The sequence below is a fragment of the Garra rufa genome, chromosome 23, assembly GCF_049309525.1.
Source record: "Garra rufa chromosome 23, GarRuf1.0, whole genome shotgun sequence".
In the NCBI taxonomy this organism is placed as follows: Eukaryota; Metazoa; Chordata; class Actinopteri; order Cypriniformes; family Cyprinidae; genus Garra; species Garra rufa.
The window spans coordinates 35,146,141-35,165,768 of NC_133383.1; the positions used below are offsets into that span (position 1 = coordinate 35,146,141).

The window sequence follows — 19,628 nt, forward strand, 5'->3', positions numbered from 1 at the left end:
CCCCGAGTTAATAAGTTGAGTTTTACCATTTTGAAATCCATTCAGCCGTTCTCCTGTTCTGGCGATATCACTTCTAGCATAGCTTAGCATAGATCATTAAATCCTATTAGACCAATAGCATCGCATTAAAAAATGACCAACGAGTTTCCATATTTGTCCTATTTGAAACTTGACTCTTCTGTAGTTATATCGTGTACTAAGAAAATGTACAGCTGCGATTTTCTAGGCCCATAAGATTAGGAACTACACTCCCATTCCGGCATAATAGTCAAGGAAGTTTGCTGCCATAATATGGCCGAAACAGGCGCAGTAATATCATGCAGCGCCTGAAATTAGTTCCAAGCTAGGTTAGCATTTGCACATGTGCTGTGTGATATTACTGCGCCTGCTTCGGCCATGTTATGGCAGCAAATTTCCTTGACTATTACGCCGGAATGGGAGTGTAGTTCCTAATCTTATCGGCCTAGAAATTCGCAGCTCTACATTTTCTGCCGGTCTTAGTACATGATATAACTACAGAAGAGTCAAGTTTTAAATAGGACAAATATCGAAACACGTTGGTCATTTTTGAACATGATGCTATCAATCTAATAGGATTCAATGATCTATGCTAAGCTATGCTAAAAGTGATATCACCAGAACAGGAGAACGGCTGAATGGATTTCAAAACGGTAAAACACAATTTATTAACTCAGCGGGAGTTGGAGAATGAGCCTCCAAAAAAAAGTGAAGTGTTCCTTTAAGTAGCACATTTATATTATACATTTGTAGCTATAGCCAAAAATACATTGGGTCTTTTATGCCAAAAATCATTAGGATATTAAATAAAGATCAATTTCCTACCGTAAATATATTAAAACTTAATTTTTGATTAGTCAAATGCATTGCTAAGAACTTCATTTGGACAACTTTAAAGGTGATTTTCTCAATATTTAGATTTTTTTGCACCCTCAGATTTTTAAATAGTTTTATCTGGGCTTATTTGTTCAACTTTCAAATAATGTATTAATGTACATTTTAAAAAATATGACCCTCATGTCTGGTTTTGTGCTCCAGGGTCACATTTATTATTTGTTCAACTTATTAATAAATGTTCATTTATTGAAGATATTAATAAATGCTAATTTACAACCTATTTGGGGTTCATTTTAAGCAAGAAATTTTTAAGCAATAGTTGAGTTACATAAAACTCAAAACAACCCAATGATCACTTGGTTTGTCCATATTTCACCCAGCGCTGAGTTGTTTTTAACTCAGCATTTAGTGATGAGAGAAATTGATAAAGTGATCCATTTGTAACTTTATTTATTATTCAATGTTAAGTGTTGTTCACTTGCCATCTGTCAATATTGGCAACAGAATCAACTCAAGCTTGAGGAAATGGCAAATTTTCACATATAATACATCATCAGGACGTGAAACTAGGACCAGAGTGTCATTCAGTTCACATGCATATCTGCTGGTATGAGCCGTGCAGAGGAATAGACATTCCTGTCTATTGATAACATCAGCATTCCTTTCCGTATAGGAAAAATGAAAATATGCAACATCAGAGAACAAAATGCAAACCACATATCAAAAATGTTAAACAATAATCATGATGAGGATACAGTATATGACTTTAGTAGTTTGATTAGGTTTATGGTAGCCATAATTGGTGTTAAGTTTATTATATTATTGCATTATTAGACTATTATTGCACATTATTCAGTTGTACTGTACCTAAACTAAAGTTATACCTAAAATAACACGAGATAAACAAATTTTAGATGCATCATCATGGTAATTAAGTCTAGCTACGTAGACTTTATCACCATGTTGACTCATCTAAAATTTTTACTTTTTCCGCTTCTGAACGTGACCACAAGACGGATGGCCTTCTCCCTTTAAAATACACATGTGCACTATTGAATGCAGTTAGGGGAGACCAGGGAGGGTTGTAACACAGGGTTAGTTGTAACTGTCAGTTTGACAAGTTAGGAAGGAGCTGTGGTGATTTCATTGTAGATTGTAGATTTTATGTAGCCTGGCAATCATTGTGTTGTAGATACAATTATTTGACTTGCATAACCTAAAGTAGCTGTTTCTCTAGTTTAATTTGATACTTTGCATTCACTCTAACTTAAAACCCACATGCTAAAACAGTTAGCTATTTTATGGCTGTTTGAGGTGGGGATAGTTATAACAGTTCATGAAAAATGTTACAACCAACTCCTTATGATGATTCCAATGAGTCCAATTATCCAATCACATCAAAGCAAAATCATGTGAGGTTTTTGTTGCACATCAAGGGATTTATGTAAAATGTGTTTCCATTATAGTTTATGCGCATCTTCTTATTGGATAAAAACACTATCTGCCTCAAATGAGCACTTTTTTTTGTTTGTTTTTTTTTGTTTGTTGTTGTTGTTGTTGTTTTTTGTGCACGTTTAGAATTTATTGGTATCTTGACTTTCCATCCAGAATTTTTTGTGATATTCCAAAATTCACATAAAATTAGGTAGATGGCAACACAGCTAGTGACTGAAACACAAACAGTACACACACAAACACACACACACACACACACACACACACACACACACACACACACACACACACACACACACACACACACACACACACACACACACACACACACACTCACTCACAAACACAGTATTTGTTACATTACATTACAAATTGCTACATTTAAAGGAGTAGTTCACTTTCAAAACAAGAATTTACAGATAATGTACTCACTCCCTTGTCATTCAAGATCTTTCTTTCTTCAGTCATAAAGAAATGGTGTTTTTTCAGGAAAACATTTCAGGATTTCTCTCCATATAATGGACTTCTATGGTGCCCCCGAGTTTGAACTTCCAAAATGCAGTTTAAATGCAGCTTCAAAGGGCTCTAAATGATTCCAGTCAAGGAAAAAAGGGTCTTATCTTTAAAAAAAAAAAAAAAAAAAAAGACAATTTATATACTTTTTAAACTCAAATGCTTGTCTTGTCTAGCTTGGCAAGATGAGCGTTTGAGATTAAAAAGTTTATAAATTGTTAATGTTTTTAGAAAATAACCAATCGTTTCACTAGATAAGACCCTTCTTCCTCTGCTGGGATCATTTAGAGCCCTTTGAAGCTGCATTTTGGGGTTCAAACTCGGGGCACCATAGAAGTCCATTATATGGAGAGAAATCCTGAAATGTTTTCCTCAAAAAACATAATTTCCTTACAACTGAAGAAAGAAAGACATGAACATCTTGGATGACAAAGGGATGAGTACATTATCTTTAAATTCTTGTTCTGAAAGTGAACTACTCCTTTAAAAACCTACGCAGTACACTTCTAAGTGAGTTTTATTTGTAGTAGACAAAATGTGGCTACCATATATCAAAGTTTGAAAGATCTCCCTGCTGAAAAAAAACAGCTAAAGCCTAGGCTGGTCTTAGCTGGTCAGGCTGGGAGACAACCAGCTAAAACCAACGTGGCCAGGCTGGGAGACCAGCTAAGACCAGCTTAAACCAGCTAAGACCAGCCAACTAGCCCAGGCTGGTTTTAGCTGTTTCTTTTCAGCAGGGCTAGCACAAACCAGTGAGTTACTGATGCTCAAACAAAAAGTGTTACTTTCATCTCCCTCAAGCTGGTAGGCCTACATATAAACTGTTTCTGGAATCTACAGTCAGAATGAATCATTTGGATTAAGGAAAATGAGTGTATGTAAACATTCATAGAACCTGCTGAAAATGAATCATCTTGTTCTCAAGTTTTACTCACTGATCTTGTTGCAGCAGTTTATGAGTGTGTTTTGGTCAAAAACTTTAATTGTTAAATGCTTTAGAAATCGTCTGTGCTTCGACAAAACTAAGAATATATTGTAGCATACTGGAGCATTATGAGGGAGTTTATGTGCACTCTCGTTGGTTGTCAGTAAACAGGCTAATGTTAGGGTTTGTCCGTCATTTCATTTTATGTACGGATAGTACGCTCATTGGATTGTTATAGATACTATATTCTTTTTAAGGCTATAACATTGTATGCATTTCTCCTGCATTTCTCCTACTGCCCACAAGAGGCTGCAGCAGCACAACTAACTGACTTGAATGTAACATTATCTTTCGAGGTCAACACAAGAGTACCAGCCAAAGCGAACCCATCCATGCAATGCATTTAAACCTATGATTTAAACCTGTCACTGACCAATACTGACTTGAGAACAACCGCTAGTATTGTTTATTTTTAAACGATTTAATGGACTTAAAGAAAGTAGAAAATGACATTTCTCTTTGTTCATTAATTAGTTTATTTAATTTAGGTGGCAGCACACTTATTTAGTTTTTTTTTCCAGGACGACCAGAGGACACCATAAGTCACGTCATTACGCGCGCTCTCTGACAAAATAATGGCACGCGGACGCGCCTCACCTTGACTCCCTCACTACTGTAGCAACCGTTAAACAACAATCAAAACTGCTGCGGGTTTAAAAATATGGAGCAGTTTCCACCCAAATTTAGTAAAGTGCTGGTAACACCCGACCCGCAGTACATCCCAGGGTGAGTTTTGAGCTTTTTCTCTTTATTATTATAATTGTCATTATCATTAAATGATTTGTGACTTATTTTGTTTCAGAAGTTAGCTGTTTGTATTTTTAATGAGTTTGAAAAAAGTAACATTTTCTTTCTTTTCTTTTTTTGACTGATAGTTTGAAATATACTTCATAGGTCTGGGTTTATGTTGAAATAAAGCTTACAAAATCCTTTCTATATGTAACTTAAAACGAGGCTCAGCCAAATGAAGCGTGTCAATTGCCAGGTCACCCAGGTGTCATAGTAACCTACTGCCAGGTGTATACCTGTGTGTCTGTCTAAATAAGAGGTGCCTAAACTTGTTACTATGAAGGGCCACAAAATCAAACCAGATTGGGCTGGGGGTTGAAACTAAAAGCATTTTTTAAAAATAAATAAAAGTGATTTTATTCAAAATTCATTTTTGCCCCGGTTTGGGCATCTTTGGTCTAAATTAATGAATGAATCCATGAATATCACTGGAAATGTCACTTATTCAACTTCACTAACTAAACTTTTAAATCCCCAGGGTGCTTTAGTCTACAGCATTCATTTAGCCTTTTTACCGAATGTACATTGAATGTATTGGCTAAATAATATAATACAGTTGAAGTCAAAAGTTTACATACACCTTGGAGAAAAATCTTCAGAAAAATCCTTTATGTCTCACAAATTCTTTGTTTTTCTTCATTTTTGTGTATTTGAACCCTTTCCAACAATGACTATGATTTTGAGATCATATTTTCACACTGAGGACAACTGAGGGACTCATGTGCAACTATTACAAAAGGTTCAAACACTCTGATCACCACTGATGCTCCAGAAGGAAAAACTACTGTATGCATTAAGAGTCAGGGGTGTAAACTTTTGAACAGAATGAGGATGTGTACATTTTTCTTATTTTGCCTTATTTATATATTTTTTTCATTTAGTACTGCCCTTAAGACGCTACAGAAGATACATACATATTTCCCAGAAGACAAACGAAGTTACATTTACCCGATCTTCAAATTCAAAAAGTTTTCACCCCCTGGCTCCTGATGCATAGTGTTCACTTCTGAAGCATCAGTGAGTGTTTGAACCTTCTGTAATAGTTGCATATGAGTCCCTCAGTTGTCCTTAGTGTAAAACTGTGTTTGTTCTTGTTAGTTCACAGTGGATTAACTAATTTTAACAAACAATTTCACAGAGCATCACACTTCATCAGACTTCACAATGTGCTGACGAAGCATGAAATGTTGGCCAGAAGTGATGGTTTATAGTTAAAACTTTTTTAAATATTAGTATTTTTCTCACGCACACCTATTGTTTCACCAAGTGGGGTTGTATGGATTACCTTTGTGTAGTTGATGAAGCACCACCTTCATGTGTCACATACACTTGAATTATATGGACTCAAAGAATTCTAATCACTATTCCCAACATCTGATTGTTTTGTAGGTATGCAGGTTACTGTCCTCAGCTGAAGTATCATGTGGGCCAGACTTATGGTCAGTTAACAGCAAAGCTCCTGTCTTCCCCGGAGGTGTCTCACTCACAGAGGCTTGTGCTCCATACGGGGCATCTCCCATCCACAGAGGACACAGAACCCTATGATGAAATCTGGAGAAGCCGACGTGCAGGCAGCAGGAACCTGGAGAAAATGATTCCGGGATACACAGGTGACAATTTGGGGGGTTGCAATGCTTGGTGTCTAGTTTGCAAAACTGTTAACATGCGCTATATCTCTCTCTTGTGCTCCAAGGTTTTGTTCCATTGCGTCAAAACTACTTCTGCAAAACATATGCAGAAACCTGTCGAGATGCACTGTCAGAGTTCAGCCAGGAACAAGAAAAGAGACTGCGTGCAGCTTCTGCTGACCTGTCTTTTGCTGTCAACAACAGCGTTCCGGACTTCAAAGTAAGCTGTCACAGTCGGATTGCTTCTCTTTCACAGCTCCCCTGTGTAGGGTCACCCTGTTTAATTATACATGCTAAATATCCGGTATCAAAGCAGGTCGAGTGTCACATGCCCAGTAAATGAAAAGAAGTACTGTTACTAAACAAGCTCTCCAATCAGTTCACCACATGCTCTCAGGCAATTATCACTCCATTGTGTTGAAACAAGCTGTGAAAGGCCTCTGATTCACAGATGATAGTTTTTTGTTTTTTTCCATGTCTTGATCAGAAGATATTTACAATATTTTGTTTTAAAATAAAGGATACAGTTGAAGTTTACATACACCTTTCAGAATCTGCAAAATGTTAATTATTTCACCAAAATAAGAGGGATCATACAACATTTTTACTTAGTACTGACCTGAATAGGATATTTCACATAAAAGATGTTTACATATAGTCCACAAGACAAAAAAAATGGGTTAAATTTATAAAAATGACCCTGTTCAAAAGTTTACATACACTTCATTTTTAAAACTGTGTTGTTACCTGAATGATCCACAGCTGTGTTTTTTTTTGTTTTGTTTTGTTTTTAGTGATAGTTGTTCACAAGTCCCTTGTTTGTCCTGATCAGTTAAACTGCCTGCTGTTCTTCAGAAAAATCCTTCAGGTCCCACAAATTCTTTGGTTTTTCAGCATTTTTGTGTATTTGAATCCTTTCCTTCCAAAAATGGCTGTATGATCTCCATCTGTATGAAATCCATCTTTTCACACTGAGGACAACTCATATGCAACTATTACAGAAGGTTCAAACACTCACTGATGCTCCAGAAGGAAACACGCATTAAGAGCCGTGGGGTGAAAACTTTTTGAATTTGAAGGTTAGGGAAAATTGAACTTATTTTGTCTTCTAGAAAACATGTAAGTATCTTCATTAGCTTCTGAAGGGCAGTATTAAGTGATTAAAATATGATGTTTAGGCAAAATAAGAAAAATGTACACATTTTCATTCTGTTCATAAGTTTTCTTAATACATTGCTCTTAATACATTGTATAATACATTGTGTTTCCTAATGAAGCATCAGTGAGTGTTTGAACCTTCTGTAATAGTTGCATATGAGTCCCCCGGATGTCCTCAGTGTGAAAAGATGGATCTCAAAATCAAAGTCATTGTTGAAAAGGGTTCAAATACACAAAAATGCTGAAAAACCAAAGAATTTGTGGGACCTGACAGCAGGCAGTTTAACTGTTCAGAACAAACAAGGGACTCAAGAATGAATATCACAAAAAAAAATTATAAAAAAAATCTGGGGATCATTCAGGTAACAACACAGTATTAAAAATCAAGTGTATGTAAACTTTTGAACGGGCTCATTTTAAAACTATTATTTTTTCTTGTGGACTTTATGTAAATGTCTTTTATGTGGAAATTCTTATTCAGGTCAGTACTAAATAAAAAATAACATGTATTTTGTATGATCCCTCTCATTTTGGTCAAATAATTAACATTTTGCAGATTCTGCAAGGTGTAAGTAAACTTTTGACTTCAACTGTAAATCTAATGGTTGTCCTTTGTTGTAGCCTAGAAGATCGAACAGCCCTCTTACAGCCATATCTAGAGATCCTGCCCCCTACAAGTCCCCGGCCCCCTGGAAGCCACATGGCTCCCCATACCTCATGGAGGAAAGCAGCCCACATAAGTATTTCATCTCAGGTTAGCCAGAGTTGGGCTTACCAGAAGCAAGTGTTTTTAAAATGTAAATGTAAAGAAGGTACTCATACAGTGGTCATTTTGACAGGTTTTACTGGCTATGTCCCCAAAGCCCGGTTCCTGTTTGGTTCTGGATATCCCATCATCACCAACAAGGCACTGATCCAGTTTGGCAAGGAAATGAAGGCAGGTCGGACCTCCTTTAACTTGCAAAAGAAGGAGACTGCCAGCTTGCCTATGATACCTACAATATATCCCTCTAAAACAGGGGTCCTACCCTCTTACATGGGACACGTACCAGGTATGTGAAGATGGTTATTATGTTCCTTTGTAGAAAGCATACAATCTTTTATAGTAATAAAGCAATGTAATTATGTCAACAGGGTACAGATTTCAATATGGCCATACATTTGGGCAGCTTACCCAAGATGCGTTGGGTCACATTGGTGCACAAAAGAAGAACAGACTGGACTGAAGACCTGACAGTGCAAGTGAAAACAGTTATCAAACATAATCCATCTAAGAACAATTAAAGTCATTTTGGGCATCTAACAAGCAGTATCTAGCTGTTGAGTTAGCATTGTCATATTTAATGAAACTCACCATAACAACTTTAAAAGTGGAATTGGTTTGATCATTCACAAGTCAACTAAAAGAAATCTATTTTTTCAAAAGACTTTTACATACTTTCTTCTGACACACACATACACAAAAGCACACAATATGTACAGTAATGACTCAACAGATCTATATTATCACAAGGGTTTAATCAGGCACAACTTTAATATCAGGAAATGGAAAATCCACTGCAGTTAAAACTCATAATTAAACCATTGTATTCTCTCAGCCGTCTTTGTGTCTCAACAGTAATATATAGCTAGTTAGCATGCATCTATATCAAAGAAAGTAGCTATTTAATTGATTTCATCGTGCAAAAATGCCATAAAACCAGCAGTGGTAATTCACAGAATAATAAAAAGGAAAACTTTTATTATGTTTGTCATGCATAGACAATAATGCTACCGTATCATGCATGGAAATGGACACGTTATAGAAACTGTTTCAAACAGACCATGAGGAAAAGTGTTATTTTTTTATAATGCCACATAGTTTAACAACATCAAAAATTTAATGTCTAGATTTACATGAGAGCTAATGACCTGAGACAGAGATAAAGTGTAGGGTTTGGTTGGAGAAGACTTCTGGGGACCTCAGTTCCAGTTTTGTGCTTGATTTGCTGGCAGACGATATCCATCCATGTTATAATATTCTGCACTATACTATGATTGTGTTAAAAATTTAATCTAAAAAAAATTATTTTATCATGGCTTACAGTGAATATTTTGATGCCTTTTTAAAGGGAACCTCGGGTATTAAGACTTGTAACTGTAACGCCACGCCAGCAGAGGGAGCCCTTACCCACACTGACTGTTGCTGCTCCCTCTGCTGCCTCGTTGGTTACTGTCCTTCCGCAAAGTATTGTTTTGCTGTGTGGACTCTACTAAGCGTTTTCTCTGGTTTCTTTTCCATGTTTTTGCCATTGCCATGTTTTGTTTTGTTAGTTAGTCATAGTCATAGTCATAGTCTAGCCTAGCCTTGTTTCATTGTTTTGTTTAATTTGTTACTTTTGGACTGCCCACTTGGATTTTGGACTCTGCCTGTATTTTCTGGATCACTCTTTTGTCTTGCCCTGGATATTACTGTTTGCTGGTGTTTGACCCTGCCCGTCTTGACCACAATCTGTTCAATAAAGCTCGCAATTGGATCTTACACTCTTCCCTGAGCCCTGCTTTACAGAAATACTTTGCCTACCAAAGATCCAGCAGCTTTTCAACCACAGATTGCCATGGACCAAGCAGCTTCTCGCCTCCTCAACCTACGCCAAGGTAACCAGGCTATAGAGGACTATGTGCAGGACTTTTGTGAACTGTGCCACTTGGTGGGATTTATTGATGTTGCCCTCAAGGACATTTTTCGTTTCGGCCTCACTGCTAAGATTTCACATTTAATGCCACACCGTACCCCTCACTGGACTCTAGAAACATATATTGACTTTGCTCTCCGATTGAGTGGTTCCTCGTTTACTGTGGGGATAGCTGATGAGGAACCCTGCTATTCCCCAGTATCTACCACTCCTCATTCTCCACACTTAACCGCCATGTCTGGAATTATTCGCGTGTCAAAGCCTGCTCACGTCATGCCTGCCAAGCCAAAGCCTGCTCAAGTCACACCAAAGCCTGCGTACATCACGCCTGCCAAGCTACAGCCTGCACACATCACACCTGCCGCTCCAGGGCCTGCTCACGCCATACCTGCCGCTCCAGAGTCTGTACCTGTCATGGCCGCCCTCCCACAGCCAGCTCACAAGATGGCCGCCATCTCCAAGCCAGTCCACAAGATGGCTGCCATCCCAGAGCCAGTCTACAAGATGGCCACCCTCCCAGAGTCAGTCCACAATATGGCCGCCATCCTAGAGCCTGTTCACAAGATGGCTGCCATCCTAGAGCCTGTTCACAAGATGGCCGCCATCCCCAAGCCTGTTCACAAGATGGCCGCCCCATCTGAGTCCCCAGTCAGGATGGCCGCCCTTCCAGAGCCACTGCACAAGATGGCCGCCACTCCAGAGCCTGTCGCCAAGATGACCGCCATGCCCGAGCATCCAGAGCCAAGTCACGTAGCAGCTGCTGTTCCTGTCAAGTCAGGTCACCTTACAGCTGCTGTTCCTGTCAAGTCAAGTCACGTTACAGCTGCTGTTCCTGTCAAGCCAAGTCACGTTACAGCTGCTGTTCCTGCCAGGTCAAGTCATGTTACAGCTACTGTTCTGGCCAAGTCAAGTCAAGACACACCAACACTTCCAAAGTCTAAGCAAGATACAGCAGCACTTTCAGAGTCATGTCAAGACACAACAGCACCTCTTGAATCACACCAAGCCACAGCTGCTCCAGCCAAGCCAAGCTACGTCGCAGTTGTTCCCTCAAAGTCAAGTCAAGTCATAGCTGTTCCCTCAAAGCCAAGTCGAGTCACAGCTGTTCCCTCAAAGCCAAGTCAAGTCACAACCGCTCCTCCGACATCAAGCCAAGTGATGCCTGATCCTCCGGTGTCAAGTCAAGTCAGGGCTACACTTTCTGTGTCAAGCCAAGATACAGCTGTCCTCCATGAGTCAAGCCAAGACACAGCCGTTGTTCTCCATGAATCAAGCCAAGATACAGCTGTTGCTCTTCATGACTCAAGCCAAGATACAGCTGTTCTCCATGAGTCAAGCCAAGATACAGCTGTTGTTTTCCATGCATCAAGCCAAGATGCAGCTTTTGTTCTCCATGAGTCAAGCCAAGATACAGCTGTTGTTCTCCATGAGTCAAGCCAAGATACAGCTGTTGTTCTCCATGAGTCAAGCCAAGTCACAGCTGTGCCCCATGAGTCAAGCCAAGTCGCAGCTGTTGTTCCTGAATTAAGTCAAGTTACAGCTGGGTTGTCTATGTTAAGCCAAACCACAGCTGATCTTCATGAGCCAAGCCAAGTTACAGCAGATCTTCATGAGCCAAGTCAAGTTGCTACTGTTGTCCCTGAGCCAAGCCAAGCCACAACTGACCTTCACGTACCAAGTCAAGGCACAGCTGTTCCTTCAAAGCCAAATCAAGTCACAGCTGTTCCTTCAAAGCCAAGTCAAGTCACAGCTGTTTCCTCAAAGCCAAGTAAGGTCACAGCTTCTTCCCCAAAGCCAAGTCATGCCTCGCCTGATCTGCCAGAGCCACACCATGCCTCGCCTGATCTGCCAGAGCCACGCCATGCCTCGCCTGATCTTCCAGAGCCACGCCATGCCTCGTCGGATCTGCCAGAGCCACGCCATGCCTCGCCTGATCTGCCAGAGCCATGTCATGTTATGACTGCTAGTGTGATGGCAATCACCATTTTGAGTGTGTGGGCTGTACACTACACTCCAGAGGGCCTCGTCTGTTCACGAGTCTGTCCACGAGTCTGCCCCAGAGGCCTCGTCTGTCCATGAGTCTGTCCACGAGTCTACTCCAGAGGCCTCGTCTGTCCACGTGTCCGCTGCGCCAGTGCCTCTTACGGAGGCGACGTTTACGGCCGAACCACCTGAGGAGGCAGAGGCCGCTGCAGATCCTCAAAAGGGGGTACCACTCATAGATACACTCACTGTCCGCTCAACCACTGTCAAGGTTCCTGCTCTGCTGTGGTGGTCATCTGCCTCACTTTGGAGACCTACATGGCGGGAATCTTGGCTCCCTGACCCGCCATGGCCTCCTGAACTGTCTGCTCTGTCACAGCTACCCAAGCTCTCTGATCCGCCATGGTCTCCTGAACTGTCTGCACTGCCATGGCTACCCAAGCTCTCTGACCCGCCATGGCCTCCTGAACTGTCTGCTCTGCCATGGCTACCCGAGCTCCCTGCGCCGCCATGGCCTCCTGAACTGTCTGCTCTGCCATGGCTACCCGAGCTCCCTGCACCGCCATGGCCTCCTGAACTGTCTGCTCTGCCATGGCTACCCAAGCTTCACGCTCTGCCTGCTCCACCATGGTTTCCTGTTCTGCCTGCTCCGCCAAGGCTTCCTGTTCTGTCTGCCCCGCCATGGTTTCCTGCTCTGCCTGCAACGCCAAGGCTTCCTGCTCTGTCTGCTCTGCCAAGGCTTCCTGCTCTACCTGCTCCGCCATGGCTTCCTGCTCTGCCTGCACCACCTAGGCTTCCTGCTCTGCCGGCCCCGCCATGGCTTCCACTACTCCACAGTCTGCCATTGCTTCACGGTCCAGGCCCTCCTCTGCTTCATGATCCAGGTCTGCTATTGCTCCATGGCCCAGGTCCTCCAGAGCTTCACTGTCTGCCATCACTCCACGGTCCAGGTCCTCCATTGTTCCACTGTCTGCCTCTGCTTCACGGACCAGGTCCTCCAAGTTTCCACTGTCTGCCACAGCTCCATGGTCCAGGACCTCCATTGCTCCACTGTCTGCCACCGCTTCACAGTCCAGGTCCTCCATTGTTCCACTGTCTGCCACTGCTTCACGGACCAGGTCCTCCAAGTTTCCACTGTCTGCCACAGCTCCGTGGTCCAGGACCTCCATTGCTCCACTGTCTGCCATCACTCCACGGTCCAGGTCCTCCATTGTTCCACTGTCTGCCACTGCTTCACGGACCAGGTCCTCCAAGTTTCCACTGTCTGCCACAGCTCCACGGCCCAGGACCTCCATTGCTCCACTGTCTGCTATTGCTCCACGGCCCAGGTCCTCCATTGCCTCACTGTCTGCTATTGCTCCATGGCCCAGGACCTCCATTGCTCCACTGTCTGCCACTGCTCCATGGCTCAGGTCCTCCAGTGCCCCACTGTCTGCCTCTGCTCCAAGGTCCAGGCCCTGACTCTGAACCTCTTCCCCTGCATGGACCTGGCCCACCATCCCACCCCCTGTTTTGCCTCTGTTCCCTCACCCTCCTGGACTGTTATTGTTTGAGCGCCAAGAGTCGCTCCTAGGGGGGGATTCTGTAACACCACGCCAGCAGAGGGAGCCCTTACCCACACTGACTGTTGCTGCTCCCTCTGCTGCCTCGTTGGTTACTTCCTGTTTGGTGGCCATTTAAGGAGGCCTACACCAAACAGGCCCCTTGAAGTATTGTTTTGCTGTTGCGGACTCTACTAAGCGTTTTCTCTTGTTTCTTTGCCATGTTTTTGCCATTGCCATGTTTTGTTTTGTTTTGTTAGTCATAGTCATAGTCATAGTCTAGCCTAGCCGTGTTTCATTGTTTTGTTTAATTTGTTACTTTTGGACTGCCCACTTGGATTTTGGACTCTGCCTGTATTTTCTGGATCACGCTTTTGTCTTGCCCTGGATATTACTGTTTGCTGGTGTTTGACCCTGCCCGTCTTGACCACGATCTGTTCAATAAAGCTTGCAATTGGATCTTACACGCTTCCCTGAGCCCTGCTTTACAGTAACGCTTAATATAATGTAAATGATGTCTCTTACTGAAATATGTAGTAGAAAACCCATGAAAGATTTACATTATTTAAAAAACCCACATTGTTTTATACATATTTTGCACTATTGGGGGCATTAATATTTTAATGATGTGAAATGGTTGCACTTGGTGAGCTTATATAAAATACTGATACAATGCCACATTGTGTGGCTTTTGGTTGTAATTTTCAGTCGAAGGGCAACAAGAGAAGCCATGTGAGTCTTCACTGCTTTCCCTAGCGATAAGAAGAGGAGAAAAGAATGGGAAGATGCCTTTGGATGAATAAAACCTCCTAAAGACCCATGTCTTTGTTCTCTTCACTTCAGCCCTGATGCATTTGAGGCTTTTAGTAGTCCACAGCTACTGAAAGAGTTAACAAATGGCAGAGACAAGAAACACTAGATGCCATCCTGGCAGGATGTAAACATGAAGACGCTTATCATGATGCCACAGCCATTCAAGGAGTTTCTCAGCGTGGATTTAACTTGATATCCAGGGCCCAGTTTTTCAAAAGTAATCCACTAGGATTTTGGATAACGGATTGGATCAAATCTTGAAAATGGGTTTTTCAAAAGAAAAAATGGATTACATAATCGGGTTAGATCATGTAATCCAATCTTGGTTTCGATCCGGATCAAACCTTTAGTTTGGGTTTTTCAGAACTTTTTTGTAGGATTTGGATCACTTTGATCCAAAAAATCTGGATTTACCTGATCCCATCAGAAGGGTGGATTCAGCGTGGATTTCATGCCCAAAATGTAATGAAAACTTTAAAAATGTATCAAATAATACTATATTTGGATCATGCAGTATCTTACAAGATATCCTATTTATTCATAAGGTTTTAATTTTATTTGTTCATCCGTCAGGCTACAGTGATTAGGTAGGCTTTAATGTATTCAGCCTACAGTATAGGCCTACAGCAAAGTAGAAAGAGTTTGGCCTCATAAAATAATCCCCAAACAGCTGTCAAAATTTACCAAAAACAATAAATTTTATTCTGTCACTAATTGATATATATTTTCATCACAATCGGAAATATTTTTTTGTTTTTAGAATATTTATTAGTGATGCATGCAATGATTAATAACCAAAAATATGCAAAGAATGGCAATCACTGATTTTTGAAATTATTATTTGACATTAAGTCTTTTTTTTTATTATTCAATACATCTATATTTGAAACTTATAAATATCCTCACTGTACAGTGTTTTTGTAGGTCTCAGATGAGCGGACTGCTGGAAGAGGGTGGGGTGGTTTTTTTTTTTCTTGTTTTTAGTTTTTTTTTTTTAAATGTGTGTGTTTTCATTTCAAATAAAAATAAACTTATATTGACCCCACACTGGCTATTCTACTTGTTGCTCTTTACATATCTATAGTTCTACATTGTGATTTCCTATCCTGTTTGAGCACTGGTTATCCAGATTTGGTGATCCTGAAAAGTTCCTATCCGGATCAGATTGATCCAATCCAATGTTGCTTTGAAAAACTGGCTCAAAAGTAAGCTGGATTACGTGATCACGGATCGCAAAAAAAAGGATTACTAAATCCGGATCAATTTTATCCGGATTAAACCTTTTGAAAAACCGGGCCCAGGGGTTGTAAGAATCCTTGTGGGAAAATCAATTTTGGTTTAAGTCTACACTTATATCTATTGCTACCTGTAAGCTCTTTCATTAGCTGTGGTCATCGTATCAGTATTTTATTTAAGTTGTGTATTCTGAGCCGTTTTGCGGTTAAAAAAAAAAAATAGCGACAGATAGTGCCAGTAGCTCACAGAGTGCAATCATTTTATGGAACTGAAATAATGTCGCCCCCCATAGTTGATGTGGATTTTTTAAATAACGTAAGTCACATATTTCAGTAAGATACATCATTTATGTGATATTAAGCCATACAAGTATTAATATCCAGGATTCCCTTTAAAGAGAGTTATAATACAAATCATCCTGATTGGTAAATCACTAAGGCAACATTCTATCTGGAAACGGATTGTACAGGGTGCGTCAACTATGTAAAGATAAATTCAAGTGATTTTTGTGCATTAATTGTGCTTCTGCTCTTTCTAGCTAAAATCAGACTCCTTCCAGGGTTTTAGAGTTAATGTTTCATCTTTATTTGCTATATCTCTGTCATGGTCACCACTCAAATGAGTTTCTGGCCATTTCCCTGTCCACACTGACTGTGCAAGCAGATCCACTTTGGATGCACCAAGCTTCAGCCATTCTGAGGGCCGCCTGGAGGAAGACAAATGCTTTGACATAAACACAACAAAAGTTAAGTGTATTTATCAGAAGTTTTGAGGAATCAGTTACTAACCTGCTTCTCAGAGGTTCACTCATGTGTTTTTGTTCCTTCTGTGGGCCAACTGGTGTTCCAACTCTAGAGCCAAAGAGTCTGGCCCAACGCAGCTCACTTAAGTGTTTGTCCTCCAGAGGACTTGATGAAGATTGAGACATTTCATCGTTTTCCATTCCTGTTGCTTCATTCAATTTCTTCAGTGTTTCACACTCTGAGATGGGTGTCTGATTAAGCCAAAATTCATTAGTAAGCCTTTTACTGAAGACATCACTGTGATCTGTTGGACTTCTACTACTGTTCTTCTGGATCAAGCTCATCTGAAGGATCTGAGATGACTGGGCAAGAAGCTCATGAGCTCTGTGGTTTTGCTTTTCCTTACTTTGAAGGTGAGTTTCGGGTGAAAGATGAAGATCAAAGGGCAGCAGGGAGAGTGGCTGCAGCAAAAGAATCAGCTCTTGGAATAGTGGTCCATAAGTTGGCCCCTGGGCCAGAGCCAAGAAACCCCACTGATGATAGTGTTCCTTTACAACATCTTGGAAAAAGTTGAGTATAAAATGGAAAGGAATTAAGCATTGGGACAACAGGCAATACATTCCCTTTATAGTTGCCTGTAAACATCATAATACTCACCAATGCAAGTGTATAAATGCCGAATCCAGAATTCCAAAGCTCGCAAGCTAAAAAGCAATACTTTCATTAGCTAACTGTACTGTGGCATAAATTTTAGCAGATGTATTCAGCATTTGACCTACTTTAGCAGATCTATGATGAAGACACTGAGCCGCATGCGACTTGATAACTGGGAACATTTTTTTACCACAGACACCAAGCTGTCAGACAGTCGGGGAGATGAGCCTGTAAAGAGGAAAATATTGGCAGTCATAAAAAACACAGTTTCGAATTAGATTTGAAGTCACTCTCATAATGAAGATGTTTCATTTGCTGTTCATCTGATTGGCTTACACAGACCTGGTTGTGCCGTGGCCTCTACGACGTTCCATAGTTTGTTGCGGCGTTGTCCAACAATCAAGTCCAATTTAAAGGCTTTCAAACCATCTTGAAGGATGTTCTGGATTGCGGGGTAGAGCTGTTTAAAGACTAGGTGTCTGATAGTGGTGCACAATAAACTATTTCCCAGTCTGATCTGAAAACAAAATGACAATTTTGAGATGGCTTATTCTTCTAAAAGGACTCTATGTCTGTAGGACCGGTGGGTAATATTTGACATTTCTGTTGTTATATTTTTATAATCTTGATTTTTTTTAATCCTTGTACTACCTTTTCTTCTGGGTCTCGTCTTGAGTTGAAATGAGCCATTATGAGATCCACTGCCAAACTCACAGCTTTTAACATACCTTTAGAAATACAGAGAGAAATGTGAGAGATAGGTGTGAAGTAGAGATTTCAATTCATAAAAACATATTTTATTTATCAACAGTGTCCTGATCTCTCAACATTCAACCTGAAAATCTGTAAAGGAATTTAGGATAAGCCTAAATATTTGGACAATGCAAATTATTTTAAAATGCTGTACTTGTAGGCAATTTCTGTCAATTGTGACATCAGAAGACCCCTAAAGGACAAGAACATCTGTAAATAAATATACATGAAACCTACTATAAAAGGAACATACAGTAGTACACATATTTGTGCTTATATAGAAACACACACACAAACACGCCGAGTGTGTTAGCCAATCTAAGGCAGTGAGAGTTAAAAGTAGGTCACATTTTCCCCTTCAGGGAAGCAGAGGCAATGCTGCAGAGATCCACTCTGTATCTTTCTGTAACAGAAAGAATTTTTGCCTTCATTGACATACTGAAAAAGAATTGGGCTTTCCTGAAGTATTTTCTGCATTTGGAATTTCTGTGGTAAAAGCTGCTGTGCAAATTTTCATAGTCACAAAGATCTCCATACAAATCATAGTCATATTGCTATGCAAAAACAGAACATATTACTAATTTATAATAACGGTAGTCATGTAAAAATGCAGGGAAAATGAGGGCGTTTAGTCATAAAAATCTATGCAGATTCTGATTATTCATCATCTCACTTCTCTTGTGCAGAAGATCAATTGAAAGTAGATCTGAAGGGGCTTCTGGGGAGAGGCAGAACTCTTCAGGGGGTCTGTCAGTCATGGAGAATGAGTCACCATGTTGATGTTCCCTCATAACACCTGCAGAGTTTAAAAAATAAAATAGACTTAAATGCAAAACTACCACCAGATTCACAACAATTTTTTTTCACCATCTTGTATATCATTGGTGTACAGTGGTGTTCTGAAATGAGGAGGAAAAGTCCTCACATTTTTCAAGTTTTGTTTTTTATTTAAATGTGTTGCATTCATTTATTGCATAAACCAAACATAGCCAATCATAACCAGTCATATCCAATCATATCCTGTTGGAGGCATTGCCTCCTCTTGACTCTCTCCAATTTATTCTCAATTACCCCCCACCAAACCCATGGCACACTTTAGGGGGTCTGTTTAATCTCAGTGGGTTCAAGGAAGGCAAGAGAGACGTGGAGTAATATGTGAATACGATACGTAACATCAGTAAACTAAATCAATGGAAACCTTTACATGATTCATTAAAACTTACAAGGTGACCTCCTTGACCTAAAGATGTGTTGGCCATTGGTGTTATGTTCTTCATTAGTGCAGACCTGTGATGAAGCTTCAAAAGGCCAAAAAGATTTTCGTCCAGTGCCTGGTAGGGAAATGAGGGAGCTGATAGAGGTCAAGGAGGTGACTGAGGTAATGGCAGGGGAGGAGTTTTGAAGTAAAGGGAAGGATGCATCCAGAGAACCTGTAGTCTCCTCTTTAGGAACCTGCTCGAGTGGACAATTCTTAGAAGCATGTTTTCCATACCAAGCATGTTTTTGGCTTAACTCCGTTTGAATTGAGCAGGCCTTTGGACTTCCATCTGTTTGCTCTGTGCTTTGAGGGCTTCTTGGTCTCATATTTGAACTCATATGTGAATTTCTGTCCTGGTGAATGAGCCCCAACAGTGTGCAGGGTTGGGTACACTGGGAGTGGGGCAAAATAGGACTTGGTGAGCAGGAGGAACAAGTGTCTGAACTAGTTGCTGCCTCCAGGTGGATGTTAGAAGAACTTCTGAGAGGTGAAGGTTGCTTGTGATGTGGATATGCCTTGCTTTTGCAAGTAGCTTTGGAAGGCCCAGGCTTGCTGTACTTGTAGCTGATGTACTGATTAAGAAGAGAAC

The 19,628-nt window shown here is 40.7% G+C and overlaps 1 protein-coding gene across 1 annotated transcript in view; it reads left to right on the top strand.

Annotated features, from left to right (window-relative positions):
• cimip2b (ciliary microtubule inner protein 2B) overlaps positions 1–8,654 on the top strand; it is a 50,742-nt gene extending 42,088 nt beyond the window's left edge. The window contains exons 2-7 of the mRNA XM_073829712.1: positions 4,330–4,534; positions 5,987–6,207; positions 6,291–6,445; positions 8,005–8,137; positions 8,223–8,435; positions 8,518–8,654. Coding sequence (XP_073685813.1) covers positions 4,470–4,534; positions 5,987–6,207; positions 6,291–6,445; positions 8,005–8,137; positions 8,223–8,435; positions 8,518–8,609 — 879 coding nt within the window. The 5' untranslated portion in view covers positions 4,330–4,469 and the 3' untranslated portion in view covers positions 8,610–8,654. The remainder of the gene's footprint in view (positions 1–4,329; positions 4,535–5,986; positions 6,208–6,290; positions 6,446–8,004; positions 8,138–8,222; positions 8,436–8,517) is intronic.
• Positions 8,655–19,628: the final 10,974 nt, after the last annotated feature.